Source organism: Schistocerca piceifrons, chromosome 3, assembly GCF_021461385.2.
Source record: "Schistocerca piceifrons isolate TAMUIC-IGC-003096 chromosome 3, iqSchPice1.1, whole genome shotgun sequence".
Classification (NCBI taxonomy): domain Eukaryota; kingdom Metazoa; phylum Arthropoda; class Insecta; order Orthoptera; family Acrididae; genus Schistocerca; species Schistocerca piceifrons.
In genome coordinates this window covers 618,378,962-618,397,807 of record NC_060140.1, presented here as the reverse complement: position 1 = coordinate 618,397,807, position 18,846 = coordinate 618,378,962, and the positions used below count along the sequence as shown (strand labels likewise).

General features: G+C 38.7%; 1 protein-coding gene across 1 annotated transcript in view; it reads left to right on the top strand.

Annotated features, from left to right (window-relative positions):
* Positions 1–18,846, top strand: part of LOC124788896 (esterase E4-like) — a 71,798-nt gene that overhangs the window by 15,582 nt on the left and 37,370 nt on the right. Inside the window, exons 3-4 of the mRNA XM_047256179.1 lie at positions 9,069–9,212; positions 9,526–9,670. Of these exons, the coding sequence (XP_047112135.1) occupies positions 9,069–9,212; positions 9,526–9,670 (289 nt within the window). The remainder of the gene's footprint in view (positions 1–9,068; positions 9,213–9,525; positions 9,671–18,846) is intronic.

Here is an 18,846-nt window from a genome sequence, read left to right as displayed (position 1 = left end):
TGACTTATTCCAGAGCCACTTATAAATTCTCTGGAGTTAACAGGTGGAATATGCACACCAGCTGCTAGAACATCAATACGCTCACTCCACTGGTTGCAGATTTGCGCCTCACCCTTTGTGTAGTATTCCAGCCCCTTCCGATAACAATTTTTTCGAATTCGCTTATTTGTCATTCTTGTTGGATACTGTTTCTTGCAATATCTTTAGATGTACGATGCGTGTTCTTTTGGACATGTCCAAAAGAACGAACTCCAGACACTCATGTTTTCACAGCCGCTTATGAGGCTGTCAAGGTTTATATGCTACTGTTATGTGTGTGGTGTCTCTTCTTTCTAATGTGTCCGACAGCATTTCATGGTATCGTGAGTGTGGATGCAACCTAGGCCCGACCTCCTGAGAGATTCGTGATAAATTCTGGGAGCAATTTGGATGGTAACAGGGGGCGCTATGGAGGTAGTGTGCAACATGTCGGGAATTTGGAACGGGTGCGAGGTGCCGGGGCTAGCAGTGTATTTAACACTAAATTCTTCTCGAATCTTCATATGTGAATGATGCTCTAAGCTCCCCCCTTTTCTAACTCCGACTATTCCTGTTGCACATGGAACAAGAAGAATCGCGAACTGACTAATCGACCCTGCAAGTGGAGTAGAAAAGAGTTTGGCACCTGCAATAATTGAATTGGATAGAAATTAATTAGATAAAGGAAAGTTTCATTAACATAGCGAGAAATGAAAGGCTTGTTCTACCGATTAACAGAATGAAGTTCTGTCCAAAATAACAATTTGATTTATTATGACTAAACTCAAAATAATAAACAAAACAAATGAAACATTTACAATACATCAAACTGGATACTCAAATAAATGCTGTCAAGGTGAAGTTGTCCATAAACTAGATTGTGACATTTGTGACCAAGTGGTATGTGGAGCCAACTCCTTGCAACTCAAATCTTAAGAGAAACACCCAGCCAACCCAACATTAATTGCTGCTACAGTAGTGATAACTACCCAAGATTGAAAAAAGTTAGAAAAGACGAACAGGCGCGCGCTGCTGAGCTCTGATTATCACTTAGCAAAATTCCCTAATCTTCCGGTGCTGCAGACATACATTACCAAGCTGTCTTCTTAACTGCAAGGGCAAGATCTGACATACCGGAGGTGATGGCTGGTTGCTTCGACATCCCGTCGTGGTGATGATAATGTCGTGAGTATAGCCCGAAACAAATTCTCCTGGTCTGGTTGTTCCAGACTAAAGACTTCCTAGCAACACAAATACGCCTCTGAGGGAGATGAAGAAGGCTCGCTACACAATCACTGACGATACAGTGAGTGATTTTAACAAGAGAAGTCACACAGTAACTCCGGTACAGTAAACTTTAGCCAAAACTGCTCAAGACGGACAACATAGGCCGCTTGTACGCAGAACGCTCAATTGCCAACTGTACTTGGAAAGTTATGTTGAAGTCGAAACTTCAGTAACTTCGTCAAACAGTTACGATTAAATGAAAGTATATTAGACATCCAACGGAAGGCAGGCTGTCCAGAGCAGCGAGAGCTCAGTCTTGTAACCTACTCCGACCGAAAGGCGAGAGCCGACTCTCTCAAGAGCACCTGTACAAGCCCAACACAGAACGTTCCCACCCCCACGACAGTGGTCGTGGTTAAACGTTCCAATCGGCGGAAAATTCCCCTCTATTGCCGACGCAGTATTATTCCACCAATGGAGATACTTGGGCCAATTTCTGCGCCGATTTTGCTACGTCACGGAGCTATTGCCTGGGCAAGCCAATCACAGTTATGATTTTGCAGAAAACGCGGGAATTTGCGCGCCAAAACTGCCTAGGAACACAAGTCATTCCCACGCCTCGCTGGTAGCCCGCCAGAAAGTGTTTTCACTAAGTTTCTGCGAAGTAACGGAATCTCTAGCCCAGCTGCTCTGTCAGGCCCCTCTGGGCGTGTCGCCCCCGCTCTTATGACAATGTCGGAGTCTGGAAAGCATCCACTCAACTCCCTCACACCCGTCGGCTCAACCCTTGCAAGATCAGCAGACCAGACCACCCGGGTGACGAGAGACGCTGCGTGGGAAGTCCGTGTGTGCAGGAATAGCGACTTTTCACTGCATGCAATTAGAGAGGAAAATCGAATTACTCAGAGTAAGATAGAAATATGAAAGCGGGCTCGTGCCACCTCTCACAGGAAGCATGCTTGAATAGCAGAAGTGGTGACGGCGACCGCTCTTGTAAACTGTGAAATCCGGGTTGGAGTCCCAGTCCAGTACAGATTTTCATTGGTCGCCACTGAGCTATATCAATGCCCTTACACAGCTGACATCTGTATTTCTTTTCCCTCGTGTTCTCTCCAAGTCCATTCTGCAGTCTCCGTAGTGAAATAGCATTCCTACTTGTTCTAACCAACGCTCGATGTATGTGAACGATGCAAACAGTGAAAGCTAAATTTCCTGCGTGCCGATTTTATACCAGTACCACGGTGATGCATCACTGTTTCCTCCTTACCCCACGTGACTGATTTCCATATCTGAGTATGAAGTAACGAACTCCTGTGTAAGACACTAAACGGCGGCATGTTCAAAACAAATAAATTCTAAGATATAAATGTTGCAATTTCTCCTAAACCAATATTCTGATTTTAAGGAACTAAACCACTTAGAGTATTACAACAATACCAGCATAAAATACCACAGCTTCATTTGTAAAAGCGTACTTCACACTGATGCTCTGCAGTTAGTCATTAGCAAACTTTTGACATTGTTTAATGAGACCTTTTTCACAATTCATCTAGGTGAAAACAGAATTATGCTATCTTAAACAGTTCCAGAAAGGGGAGATGAACAGTTTTGCCATATCACACTATATGTTATTTACTGAATATCTCCTACATTTCTTATTACACACCTATATTTGGTAATGCTTCTATTCCCATTCTGACAGCGATAGGGTGGCAGAAGCGTTAGTTACCCAAGGTCTTTTAGACATTCACGGTTATGGACGATGTAAGCGAGATTTTATAAATACGTTTTCAGGAAACTGACCAACAGGAGTAGTTGGTGCTTGGCCGTCACCTTCCGCGAGGTTTCTATGTACAGCATTAGGCGTCACAGCCCCGTCTAGCATCAGTAGGCCACCCGGTCTGCCTGTCTAAAGCCTAACCACTGGTAGGTCAGCTCTGCTTCCTGATTCGTACATCCCCCACTCTCATTGAGATACAGATATTTGAGGTCATCAATCGCATTCCGCAGTGACTATTCCCCCGTTCTTACATATATTTCTGCCTGTACATGCACATCGTTATCCACCGTTTATGCTCCGCGACCAGTGTATTTGCTCTTTCCTCTTTCACAACAACATCCAAGTCGTATCATTTTATTACTGAGATCTCAGTGTGGGTCTACTGGCATCCCACGTTTTCTAAGTTCAATGTAACTCATTTTATGGTTACAATAAGGTAACTTGTTCTATGGTTAACAGCCAGGAGCTAATGGAGAGTGGTGCTCCGATAGCAAACACAGCATCACTCCCTACTCCAATGCAACAATGGGTCAATATGTAACAGATCGTTGATTCACTTCTCAGGGAATGGATTCTTATTTTCTGTGAAGGAGTCACTAATGGACGTTTTGAAACTATCTAGCCATGATAGAGTTTATCAGTTTCGAGAATAAAAAGAAGCAATGAAACTTGAGTGTGTCATTCACCATGACGTCAAACATTGCACACGAACCCTGACGTCTTGTCACCTTGAGGAACTACAATCATCATGTAATCGTCATTCACTCTCACAATAGTCCAGTTCCAATTCTTATTGGCTGTTAATAATTGATCAGTCCACCACTTGCGAATTCTATGTAGAGCAGGCAAACGAAATCAAAATTTGACTATGGTGTAAAACTTGGCCACCATATACTAGTTAATTCAGTGCTAGTTTTCCAGATAATGAATGCCCTCTGGAATCTCCCGTAGTCAACAGGACCGACTACTTACGGTACAGTATGTTCTGAAAATTGTAATTACTTTCTGTCCTTTTAACCTAATCGATATTTCTTACATCACCGAAATAGACTTTTAACAGGTGCGTTGTTATGTTTCTTGAAGTTTTCAGGGCCAATTGAATATTCGAACTAAATTTAACTTCATGTACCGATATCTGGTCTAAAAGTAGAACGGACATTTTCAGTTCCTTGAAAAGGGCAGTAAGACTGCTAGCCTAAATATTGGCACAGAAATAATGCTAGTCGATTTGAATTCCCGCACTTGTTTTTCATCACGAAACAGTATTTCCTTTCACCTATGAGCCTCCCGCTTTCTTATTGATGACCTTTTTTACTTATGCGGACCAAAGATTACCCTTTCCTCGAGAGAAGAGTGCGACTTACTTCATTCAAAAAATTAATTATGTTTCATCTCTTTTCGGAAATGCAAATCGAACAGCATCATTCCATGTGCCAATATTTACGCTAACAGCAGTTCAACCATTTTGAAGATACTGAAAATATCTGTTCAGTTTCTAGCCCTCATATTAGGACGAGAAGTTAAATTTAGTTTGAATATTCAGCCGGTCGCTGTGACAGAGCTGTTGTAGGCGCTTCATTCTGGAGCCTCGCGACCGCTACGGTCGTAGGCTCGAATCTTGGCTCGGGCTTGGATGTGTGTGATGTCCTTAGATCACTTAGGTTTAAGTAGTTCTGAGTTCTAGGGGACTGATGACCTCAGATGTTAAGTCCCATAGTGCTCAGAGCCTATTGAACCATTTTAGTTTGAATATTCAATTCTCCCTGGAAATTTCAAGAAACACAACGAAGCACCTCTTAAAAGTCCGTTTCTGTGAGGCAAGAAATATCGATTAGGTTAAAAGGAAAAAAAGTGATTATGATTTTCAGAACGTACAATTGCGTAAGTAATCGGTCCTATAGTTCGAAATGCTTCTCTCGAGGAGAGGGTCCGCGATAAGCAAGTGAGAGGCTTATAGATGAGAGATAGTGATGACAAACAAATGCCGCATGAGACCACAGTCTACTGAATACGTGGGCACTCAAGATTGCGTAGTCTGGCTTTCTGTCCTATAAAAAGTACTACACAGTGACGTCTTATTGCGCCATATTGCGCAAATTAAATAGCTGTCTGATGCATCCTCTTGGAAAGGGTATTGTAATGGCAGTAATGAGTCGTGTACACCGCTACACGTGGTGTGTGAAAGCAGTAAAAGACATGAGTAAACATTTTGTGTAACACGGTCTATGAATTTAAGTAGTGCGTTTAATGCAGTTCAGCTGACCTATAATCATGTTACTGTGGCTTAAGTTTACTGCGTGTGTAGATGCTCTGTAGTTGCTGAATTGCATATGCCAGCCTTACCACCAGACTCGTTCAGCGGAGTGTCTTGTTAGGGTCATCACGAACATGTATATTTTATGAGTTGCGGATCTTTTACATGTACGTATATGATGAACAAACATTCTGCAGCCATCTAAATATAATTTTATTTAATGATATATATAAAAGCATTGCCGTTTTTGTAACTCCTAAAACCCTCTAAATGTGCAACATGAGGTACTTAGTGAATATGACATATGCACTAAAATAAAAACAAAATATTCAAGGTGGGAGGTCTAATCGTGGAAGTGTAGGAGTTTCTTAATCTCTCTCTGATAAGGACCTGAAAAATCAGAGTTACTGAATTTTGAATTATTTTAAAATTGACTACAGTATATTCATTTCCCAAGGTAATTGGTTTATTTCAGAATCTATCTCCGCGGTTGTGCTTTAGCGGAAATGAGAAAAAGCAATTTAGAAATGTACTTTGAACAGAAAATGAAACGAGTACATTCTGTTACCATTTTTTGGACGTACTTATTCAGAGCCATCACATTTCGATACGTTTTTCGTGTTCCACTATCAGATGGTCCGACTGTTACTTTCTGTTCTTTCTTAAGATATCGAATACAGGTTTTTTTTTAATATGTGCGCTCGTAAAACCAATGGCTGTTAAAAATTAGTACTGAATATTGTTGTCCTGAAAATATTCATTAATACTAACACATACAACAAAGTTCCTTAAAAAACAAAATAAATAAAGCCCATCTTTCACCTAGTTTGTTGCTGTATTCCATCTTTTCCTGTCTTGCACTGATCGATTCATCTCGACTTAACTTCTGCACCCAAAATCCTCTGTAATATGTTTTGAATATCCTCGTCATTCTCTGCCTCTGTATTGGGAGCAGCAGTAGAGGAGTAAAACAACAATGTTAACATTGTCTGACTGTTGTAGCAGATGTCATACATGTCTCTTATTCAGACAGGGATACTCCATAAAACTATTTCCTCGCCTATTCTTCTTAGTACTTCATTTTGCACCTTATCGGCCAAGTCACATTCTGCAATAAATACGCTGTATACCTTTCAAAAGTTCTGCTAAGTATTTCAAACACCTGGTCAGAGATGCATTGTCAAGTAAAAAAGTTAACATTGGTATTAGTTTCCCTTGCGTTGTCATTCCTCCTCCGAAATTTTCTATGACTTCCTTTAAAAGCCTTATGCATACTACAGAAGCCAGTACACAGTTCACGGCAGGGGATACATCGTACCAGTATTAGTGACTTTTGTGCCTCATTTCATTCACGTACTGAGCAAGGGAAAGTTTCTGTCTAGATGCCTCTGTACCCGCCCTGATCCCTTTTATCTCCGTCTCGTGGTACCTACAGGACATATACATAAGTAACAGAAGTGTTTCATCACACATTTTTTTAAGAACTAGTTCTATAAGATTTCTCACCATGTGTTCTTTAGAACACCGTCGTCTTTCTTCTTTACAATTGTGTCGCTCTTCATTGTTGTTATGACGTACGTGTTACAAACAACGGCGATGAGTGGTAATCCTGGCTCACATCCTCTCTTGACCTTTCGCAGCTTTATTACTCACTCTTACGTTTTGTTGACGTTGCACATCACTCGTCTATATCCATACTTGGTCCCAATCTTCTTAGGATTGTAAAAATCTTACTCCACATTAAATTGTGAAAATTCTTCCACCAAGTCCACAAATGTTGAAAGACATCTTGACTTTTCTTTACTGAGCTTTCCGTTACTTAGCGTAATGTGAAAACTACTTGAAACTTCCTGGCAGATTAAAACTGTGTGCTGGAGCGAGACTCGAACTCAGGACCTTTGCCTTTCGCGGGCAAGTGCTGTACCATCTGAGCTACCCAAGCACGACTAATGCCCATCCTCACAGCTTTAATTCCACAGTACCTCGACTCTTACCTCATCCGCTCGGAAAGCTGTGAGGACGAGGCGTGAGTCGTGTCTGGGTAGCTCAGATGGTGGAGCATTTTCCCAAGAAAGGCAAAGGTCCTGAGTTGTAGTCTCGGTCCGGTACACAGTTTTAATCTGCCAGGAATTCTCATATCAGCGCACACTCCGCTTCAGAGTGAAAATTTCATTTTGAATTTACTTATCTAAGAGCTGTTTCCTTATTGAAGAAAACCTGATCTTCCTTCAGTGTTTCTTCAGTTATACTTTCTGTTCTTCTCTACGGCATTCCAATCTGTAGTTTATTAGCGTAATTTGTCAGAGTAAACGTCCGATAGTTTTACTTTTATCCTCGCCTGACTTGCTTTGGTAATGTGATGAATATCATTTTCTGGTAAATCTGATCGATAGTCACCTGATTCAAAAATTTTCATACCATCTCAAATCATCGTTCATCTATACCAACATTTGCTATCAAATGCGGTTGTCTTTGGTGTGGACCGTTGTGTTCATCCTAGTTATTAAACAAACAAACCCGACTTCTCAAGGGTTTCGTCTTGCGCCTACAAAATAAAAATTCCGTTGAGACTTAATATCAGGAACAAGGTAGTTTTACCTTTTTTTACATGAAAAAGACTTATGCTCGACCACAGGATGAAGGGAGAAACTAACTAGTCCTTTTCAGAATAAAACTGAGGCATCCTTGCAGGTAATTTACTCTTGAAACAACGACGAGGCCTCACAGTTTTCTCTGGAATAACTGCTGGACAACTTTGAAAGTGACTTCTGTCTGGACGAAAAACCTCTGAAGACCCAACTGCTTAGAATGTGTTGATGAAACATACTGATAAACACAAAGCACCAATTGTATGCTTCAGAAGAATGGTGCACAAAATTGACTTCTACTACTGCCACCAGCTAATAACTCCTTCAGAGGAAGAGGAACTTCTTCAGTTTAGAAGGCAGTTCCAGTTACTGTCAACTGTATACAGTTTCAGGCTTTCGCTAGTGCACAGTATTTATGAGCAGACAGTTTTCTGAAAAAGCAGGACACTTCGCAAAATTGAAATGACGAAAATGAAACTTTGTGTCAGAACAGGACTCAAGCCCGGATTTCCAGCTTATCGCGAGTGGTGGCCTCATCATTAGGTTATCCGATCACGCCCCACGGCCAGAACCAGATTTCCATATGCCTTCAACAATGTGTCTACAACTTCCACTTGTACATTCATTATGTATATTCCCGTAAAGGAGAGATATTTTCAGTGAACATCTCTTGCCCGATGTCCGCCGATAAATACGACATTGCAGTACCTGTGTTGTTCGGAATTACGATGCAATGTTCCGTCGGAAACGCATGCTTCCGATGAAGAGGTGCACGAGTGGGAAAATCACGATTTCGTAGACAACCAAATCATTTTTCCATGAAAGTTTGACCGCCTTATGTCATTGTGGTGTAAGTGTATTAAGAGTTAAGGCAGTTACATTTGAAATAAAAACAATTTACCTACTTTCTTTCCATCTATCTCGTTATCCTTTCGCTGTTCTTTAAATTAATGATGCCGTTGACGAAAGTAACATTTGTTCAGTTTCGTACCCTCTACTGACGCAGGTGTTCATTAATTTTTTCAGGTTGCTGTGCCGATGCAAATTAACATTTTCTTACACAGTACAGAACTATCGCTGCATTACACGGAGAGCTTTTCCATCAGTTGAATGAAACAAATCATTTGTTTCCTACGACGACTTTCTGACATGTGTGACATAAATACCAACGAAGTACTTAGCAACGTAAATATGTTTACAGGATCCACAAGCGCCAGATGGATGGGTGCACATCCGAGATGCCACTGTCCGTGGGCCCGATTGCATACAGAACGACAACTTTTTCTTCAATTCTGGAGTGTTTGGGTCTGAAGACTGCCTCTACCTCAACGTCTACACACCAGAGGTACCCTATTTTCTTGGATTACTCAGATATTTTCTCGGTTCTTCAATGTTAAAACTATCTCTTTATCAGAAGTGTTATTACTAGGTATTACTAGTTTATTACTAGTATATTCGTTTTATGTGTTTCTAAATTTCGTAAAATGTTTATCAAATAATTATTACATGCTACACATTTCTTACAGCTGGGGATCGCAGTTAAGCAAAAGTTGGTCTTATGTAGTTACTCATAAGTGATCGTAAAATCTGGTTTCGTTATACAGTTTTATATAGGTCCCATTTTCTGCTGTTTTGCTGCAACATCAACTCTTTTTCAGCTGTCACCTTCCAATCCATTGCCAGTCATGTTGTGGGTTCATGGAGGTGGATTTAGCTATGGAGGAGCCTCAGTCTATGGACCGGATTTCCTCTTGAATTATGATGTTGTATTAGTAACCATCAACTACCGACTCGGCACATTAGGTAAGATGAGATGAGTTACAATTTTTTTTTTTTTTTTACTGAGTGAAAATGATGTCGCTTAGGATTAGTCTCGCTCTTCTTTCATCGGCTCCAGTGAACAAGTGGAGGAAAGAGAGAGTTTCGCTCCTCCTACACCACCAAAATAATTTCAGAATTTTGATGTCAAAAGTTTCTGTGTCATTCCACAAGTGACAGTATCAAACAAAAAAAAGAAAACTGTGAGGACTATAAGTTATTCGGTGTACATTCTGAGCAAGGTCATTAAGACACATGTCAAGTCGTGTCAGCCAGACAGTCATTTAAGTTTAGAAAATAAATAATAATGAATCCATACATTTATATCTACAGTAGGCTGGCGTGCAACTAATTTGGCTACGTAACAAATTAAGAAAACCAACTAACAAAGCTGTAAAAATCTACACATGTATCGATTGCAAACTGATATTTTGATGTTCGATTTAGTTTCAGGCAGCTATTGAGCACATGCCGTTTTAGCTTGTCTAAATTGTCAGCTGCTCACTACTACTAGATAGTTTCAAACCCAATTCTTCCGTTCCAGAACATAACAGAAAGACGTTGCACAATCAATGTGCTTCTGTAAGGCTTTACTTGCCATACTTGGAACAATGTAACTACTCTGGCTGCTCTACTACACTTGCGTATGTAATAAAAATACAGAAGAGTTTCAATAAACCTAAATTTAACATTCGATATGTTTGTAGGGTCTCAGTTACAAGAAAAGGAAAAACTCAGAATTTTTTTCCTTATTTCTTCGAGTGCTTCGCATCTGTTGTCGTACACAGACACCGCCACTTGCTCTCTGGTTGCAACCCCTGTAGTGCACAGTCAGCAATTTGTGTGTGTGTGTGTGTGTGTGTGTGTGTGTGTGCTTTTTCAGACGCAGAATACTGCTGGATATCTACTGAATTTTAAAATGTCAAATTGTTTCGAATATCTGTTACTTACTATTTGCAAAAGAGGTGTAGTTGGGTGAAATATGCCTGTCGTACCTAGCGTTGAAGGTGGAATTTTAAGAGGGTGACACAAAAAATAGCTCCGAAACTGATGGGGCAATTTCAACTTATGAATCTTTATATAGAAAATAAAATTTTGTGCACTGCACGTCACTTGCCCAGTCGTCACTCATCTCTTAATGGAAAACTCTGCATGGAATCAAGCGTACTGAAATATGCCCATGATACACGGAGTTATGTAGGTGAATCAAGAAATATATGTCGCGTGTTTCTTGACGTGCGTATCGAGCAAACACATATAATTTACAATGGGACAATCTTTTTTTCTGAATAGATTAATCCATGTGGAAAAACTTAGAGTTTACCGATTAACCATGAGCGCTTGTGAAGTGTGAAAGCCGGCCGCGGTGGCCGAGCGGTTCTAGGCGCTCAGTCCGGAACCGAGCGACTGCTACGGTCGCAGGTTCGAATCCTGCCTCGGGCATGGATGTGTGTGATGTCCTTAGGTTAGTTAGGTTGTAACCTCCCCACAAATAAATTTAAAGGTCAATATTTAAAAAAATGTTAATTGGAATAAAGCTTAATGTAACCTCCCAGCAATTAAATTTAAAGACAATGACAATTAAATGAAAAATAGCAATCTGGCCCAAATGTAAGCTGCCCATAATAAAAAATTTAACACAATTCAATGATAATGAAAACGCAAATAGACCGAAATGTCGATCTTAGGCCCTGTGCAATAATTAAACTCAAATTCTTACCTCAGTAAAACTGCATCTGCTCTTATTTTTCGCCATAGCTTGGAGGAAATGCATCGCAATTATTCTTTGAATTTAAGTAAATTTTTCTTTATGAAAAAGGAAGGTAAATATTCTTTCAATAAAATGTTTGTTTTGTTAAAGAGCTTGGTTTGAAAACAAAATTATTATTGGGGCAATTCTTGAACAAATTAGTTACAATTACAATACATTATTAGCTGAACGCAATGCTGCTTCATTACCTTATTTAAAAAATATACCTCGTCCTGAATCTTGGCCAGAGTGCCATGTCGATGCCGCCCGACTCCTTACACACAACTGCGACTATCTCTCGCGCGCTACTATCACAGACTATGTCGTCTCGCATGGGCTACTACTCTCGAACTGCTTCGCAACTGAACACTCGCGCGGTCAAGCGCAGACTAGGAACGACAAATAGCTCTCTGGTCAGAGACTCTGCAATGCCTCGCCATCGAAGCCACACAACATACGTGTTTCATAACCCTCCACTGGGGGGGGGGGGGGGGGGGGGCAAAAATTTAACAGCGATGGTGAGTCATTTGGACTTGCCAAGCGCGGCAAAATTTTTTCTTTAATTAATCAACTTTTACAATTTACAGACTATTTAGATGTAGTACATGAATTAAATGTGGTGCACATGCACCAAGTACAAAACAATGACAAAATGTGAGTACAAAACATATTAGCAAATCAGAAAAAATGTATATACAAATTATGATGAATAATAAAGTGCACACGCTCTGAAAAATTCTTTAGCATTTTCAGAACAAATAAACAGAATGGCAAAAAATCATGTTGACAAGTGACATGAGTGCACATGCACTGCAGTTCAGAACATATCAGCAAATGACGAAATGTATATACAATGAGTAACAAATGACATAAGTGCATACGCACTGAAGTATTGAACATATCATAAAAGGTATACAGAATGAGTACAAATCATATTGGAAAATGAGAAAAGTGCACAGGCACTGAAGTTCAGTAGAAAACATATTAATACATAAGTGCACATGCACTGAAAAACTCTCTAATATTTTTACGACAAATAAACCTAATGAGTACAAATTATATTGTCAAATGACAAAAGTGCACACGGACTGTAGTACTCTCTAGTATTTTTCTACAACAAACAAACAAATCAAGGAGTGTAATAAAGTGCACATGCACTATAGAAGTCTTTAGTAATTTCAGGATAACTGATCTTATTAACAAAAGAAAGGAAGTGCACAGGCACTGTATATGACTTTTTCATTTTACAAGAATTAGGGAAGGAATAGGAAGGATTGCATCATGGTTGTAGCACTTAGGTTGCACGCAGCTGCACTGAAAGTCCATATCTTTACACAGAAGTACAACACCAAGTGAGACAATTTGCAGTTCTTTTCCCAGAAGTATTTATCAGCGCATCCAAGACACTGAAATGTCGTAGTAATGTTTCTTGTTATCATTTTGGCAGTACATTAGGTACACCAAACAGTGGGACCATAATAACGTCTCCATCGCTCACGGTGGGGGACAGCATGTCGTGTCAACACCACGCTCTTACAAGGCACACCAACGTAGAATTAGTGCAAAACCAAATATAGTGCTCCATGATCATGAGGATATACAGGACAAATGGACATTGCAGTAATTCAGGGTAGTTAGGTCAGAAGGTGAAGGGCATTAAGTCACATACTAGTCTTCATTGAGGATTACATTAGTCTAACAACTGATTTAAGTAATTGGTGGCGCTCATCGCCCAGTTACTGAACATTTCTGTACCATGTATGACGTATTACAGAATAATGTTCATAAATGATCTGATTACAATCAATATTGTCACTTATCGGCCAGTTACAAACGTCAAAAGTTATCATTGAAAACAGGAGCTAATGAATTGCATAGTAATAACATAATTGATCTAGATATACTAATTATTGGCACTAATTGGCCAGTTACAGACATCAAAAGTCATCATTGAAAACAGGAGCTAATGAATAGCATAGTATTAACACAGTTGATCTAGGTATACTAATTATTGGCACTAATTGGCCAGTTACTGACATCAAAAGTCATCATTGAAAACAAGAGCTAATGAATGGCATAGTATTAACATAATGCATTTAGTTATACAAATTATTGGCACTAATAGGCCAGCAAGTATTGAATAGTACACAACATTTTTAATTCTTCCAGTGACATATACAGTATTCAAAATGTAACACACTGTAATTATTACTCAACGTCTGTGACTAAAAAAATCATACAGTATTACTCAGAACTCTCTTAAATGGGTAGCATTATTTGTTAGCAATGCATTGCTTGGGTAATTATAAGGGAAAGCAAGAAGAGAAAAAGAAAAAAATTTGCTTCTAGGTTGTTACTGTAAATGAAAAATGTGTAACGTCATTCGTCATGAGTCAGCTGTAGCAAGGTTGTGACACAACTGGGTAAAAAATGTAAGTACTAGTATACGTTTAATAAGAAACAAATTTAGTAAGTATCATGAAAGGCTTCTCCTGAAGAAAAAAATACAAAATGGATTATTGAGCTGAAAGAAGAAACGCGTACTATGCTGAAAAGTAATGGACTTCGAATTAACAGGTAGTGAAATGTGTATAAAAAACGTGTTCCATAGCTGTCCTTTCCAAAACCTTCAGTCATCATACCATACGATATAAAACATACTGTCAAAACAAACTGCAACAAATACTTAAATAACTACATAGCATAAATACATAAACTTCAACATCATCCTCATCTGTAAAGAAAAAACTTCATTATTCATCACTTAATTATCTATATTATCATAACTTCATTATTATCACCACCTGTAAAGAAACACTTCATTATTCATAGTAGCATATTCTTCATCATTACTCTTCATCAGCATTCATTATTATCTGCAAAATATCACTTCATTACTCATTACACAACTATTCCTTATCTCTAGCATATTTCATCACTAAAACTAAGATGTGTAGTTCTGTCTGACAGCCTGCATCAATCGCCTTGCATTCTGAAAGAAAAAATTAGTTAAGACTGCTATTCTACGATGTATATAGTATATTCTTGTTAATGCTTGTAAATTCTGATCCATTTACTCTTCCTCATAAGGTTTTTGTATCTTCTTGCGTCTATTCCGTATTTGAAATTCCCATTTCTGCTTAATTTATTTCCTTTACGCATCATTTCTTTCTGAAATTGATGAACAAAGATTAATGTCTTGCATTTAAATCATATACCCACTAAATAATGACTGGTTAATGGTGACACAATTAAGCATACAGCATAACATGACAGAAAACGTAATATGTCAAAAGCATAGACAGTGTTCAAAGGCAAAAATGTACAGAGAATATTACAATGCAGCAGAGAAAAAAAAAAAGAAAAATGTAAAATAGTCACGATGTTGATACATCACAGGGCAAAAAATGTCAAAGTCAACTGGCGTGTTATACCTTAACTATTTCACAGTGCATACAAACAAAACATGAAAACAATCGTACATACATAAAAAAGACAAAATGTGACGTTCGTTGTGTTCAGCTCGTATGTAGTGTAGTTAATAGAGGCGAGAATTAAAGGCTTTAATGGAGAGAGAATTTGATAAAATTAATACGTCACTACATAGAATTGCATAATTATTCATAAAATGCGTAAGTTCATCTGGAAAATATGCACGGTCTGATGTGTAACGACAAGAAGAGCGACCTGCTAACTTTACCTTGCCGGGCACTTGCCAAGAAAAAATACGATAGTCATCAATAATTAGTCACGTGAATATAATTGCAGAAATGATCATAAAAATTAGTAAATAGCATTACAGTGTGATAAATCGTAAAGTATGTTCACTCAATAAAGGGTTTTATGTTGGATAAGTGGTGGCTTCCTTTCGATTTTCTGGTTCTCAGAGTTTCGACGTGTACAACATTGGGGTGAGGAATGCTGCGAACCCGATATGGACCTGCGTATAGAAGTTCAAATTTACTGCACGTACCTTTTATTTTATTGGATAAATAGTGTGTTCGTATTAATATCTTCTGTCCAATGTGAAAGTCTCGGCGCGTACAAACCTGTTTTTCCAGTCTTCTCCGGCGCTCTGCGGCACGTTTGATGTTGTTCAGCGCAATGTCAATTATTTCGTGGTGTCGTAATCGACGAGATGTAGGAAATGTTACTAATTCTTTAATTTTGTTTGGTGGTTCAACGTTTTTCAGTGTAACAGACGGAGATAGCATAGTGGATTCATTTGGAATGGAACTAATTACATCTTGGAATGAGAATATATGTGTGTCCCAATCAATATGTCTTTTGTGGCAGTATATTCTACACAGTTTACCAATTTCTTTCATTAATCGTTCACAAGGGTTCGAAGAAGCATGGTACTTGGATATATAGATCGGAGAAATGTTTCTAGCTCGTAACATGCGTGTCCATATAGCAGAACGAAATTGTGATCCATTATCGGAAATTACTCTCATCACATGCCCTACATGAAATAGAAAATGTTTTACAAATGCTTTCGAAACAGTTTTAGCAGTAGCTTTGCGTAACGGAGTGAAAGTAACAAATTTTGAAGTGAGTTCAACAGCGACAAAGATGTAGCAATAACCTCTATTAGTTCTCGGAATTGGACCAAAAATGTCTACTGCGGCCATATGTCTTAATTTAACAGGTATAATGGGATATAATGGAGGAATATGTGAAGTGGTGTCTGACTTAGCTTTCTGGCAAATTTTACATGACGCTAAAACTCGTCATATACGTTTTTCCATGTTGGCAAAATAACAGTTCTGTCTCAGTATAAGAAAACATTTTCTGGCTCCGTAATGTGCGTAGCTTAAATGAGTGTACCAGATTAATTTGTTAACAAGTTCGTCAGGAATGCATAATAACCAATTGTTGCTGTCTGGATGAGAGCGGCGAAACAGAATGTCATTGCGTACAGTGTAGTGGTTCCTAATCGTAACATTATTCTTATCTTGCCAAAGGTGTTTAATTTCTTTCCACACATTGTCTTTACTTTGCTCTTCTGCTATGTCCTGTAATGACGATGAAATAAAATTTTCAAATGAAACTTGCTGAATGTACATAACGCTGAAATTTGCTTTGCAGAAGTTGGCTGCTACGTCTTGCTGATTGTTGCTGAGAGAACGCGATAGTGCGTCTGCTATAACATTTTGTGTGCCGGGAATGTGAACAATCGTAAAATTAAATTCCTGTAAATAAAGTTTCCATCTCCTTAATCTATCGTGTGTGAATTTAGCTGAAAGTAAAAATTGTATCGCTCTGTGGTCTGTGTAAACGGTGGTATGTCTGCCATAAAGAAAGTGCCTAAATCTCGTAAAAGCCCATACAACACATAATGTTTCCAGTTCTGTAACGGAATAATTTCGTTCAGCAGGTGACAAAATGCGACTTGCAAATGCGATGTTTTTGAGTACTGTAGAGCCATCTTCTTCAATTTCCTGAAAAATGTGTACGCCTACAGCGGTGTTAGAACTGTCGGTGGCAATGGAAAAATTTCTGGTAAGATCTGGGTGCGATAAAAGTGGAGCATTCAACAAGGCTTCTTTCAAGTTCACAAATTCAGAATGTGCTTGCTTATCCCATGACCAAATAGTGTTTTTACCTGTTAATTGGCATAATCTAGGTGTGTCTAAAGCAGAGTGATGAATAAATTTGCGAAAAAAGTTAATTAATCCCAAAAAACTACGTAATTGTTTCTTCGTCGTAGGAACAGTAATGTCACGTAGAGCTTGAAGTTTTTCCGGATCAGGCGCAATGCCTTCTGCTGAAATTACGTGTCCAAGAAATTTTATAGAAGTTTTGCCGAAATGCGATTTACTAAGATTAACTGTGAGTCCTTGTGCATGACAAGTTTGTAACAGACGTTCAAGAATCATATTGTGTTCAGACCAGTTAGCTTCTGCAATAAGAATGTCGTCTACGTACGTCGTGATTCTGTCTTTAAGTTCTGTCGGAAGTATTGTGTTCAAACCGCGAATAAAAGCAGCAGAAGAAATTGTTAAGCCGAACGGTAATTTGCAAAATTGATAACAGTCGCCAAAACAGAGAAAAGCTGTAGACTTTCTGCAATTCGGATGAAGTTGAATTTGCCAAAATCCCGATTTCAAATCTAATGTGGAATAAATAGCAGTACCATGAAATTTTTGTAGAAGTTCCTCTAAAGTCTGTGGTCGATCTGTTTCATTAATAATTATGTCATTGATGTGACGTGAATCAAGTACAAGGCGAAGTGAGCCATCTTTTTTCTTAACAATATGTAGCGGGTTTATGTACGGACTAACTGCTGGTTCTATAATTCCTTGGTCAAGCATATCTTGCAATTCTTTTTTGACTTGTTCCCTATGAATATACGGAATGGGATAATGCTTAGCTTTAAATGTGTCGTGCTGTTTGACTCGAAATTCATACATAAAGCCGGACATAGTACCAGGAATGTTGTCGAAAACTGGAGCTTGCTGTAAAAGAATTTTATATAGTTGCGTGCGTTCGTCGTCTGTATTTGCACTGCTTTGTTTAACTTTATCGCAAATCATCTGCATTACGTCGTAGTCAGCTTCGTCTGGAGTGTTATAATTATGTACGTACGTGTCTATGAACAATGCGGAATTACAGTCTATGTTACGTAACACGGAAATGACCTGTGTACAATTAATTGTTTCCTCTTCTGCCGATAATGAGTGCTGAAATTCTAAAGCCAATTGCACATTTTCATCCTTCAACATTAAATAGGAATTCTGAAAATCAACCACTGCGTCGTGTTGTACGAGAAAATTAGTACCTAAAATAACGTCTGTTGTCAATAAAGGAACAATCCAAAAATTTGAGTGAAATGTGTGACCTGCAATACAAAATGATAAATGCGTCTGTAATTTAACGTCAACTCCTTTACTCGATACTGCTCCTTTCACTTTCGTTTTGCCCAATGGTAATGTAGGATATGTATTCTCTTTGTTACACTCGTTAAAAGTTTCCTCATTTATAACTGACATAGGTGATCCAGATTCGATTACTGCTGAAAATTTCGATGAACCAATTTTAATTTCGATGACAGGATGTGAAATGGTTTTCTGAACAACTGGTCTTTCCTGTAAAAGAGTGTCTCTGATATCGTCAAAAGTAATTACATTATCGTGAACAATATTCTGTGTGTCAAAGGTAGTGCTTGTGTTATTGAAAGACGCAGCCTGTACAGTATCTAGTCAAATTCTATCTGACGTATTATTATTGTCAGGACGATTCTGTGGCATTTCGACTATCTGAACTGTTCTATTACTTCTTCCAGACATATTACGCTCTGGATAATACCTACTGTCGGGTTCATTCATGAGAATATGTTCTTGCGGATGATTTTGCTGTTGGTATGACCGACTGTTGTTAGATGTACGCTGAAAATTGTCCTCATTAT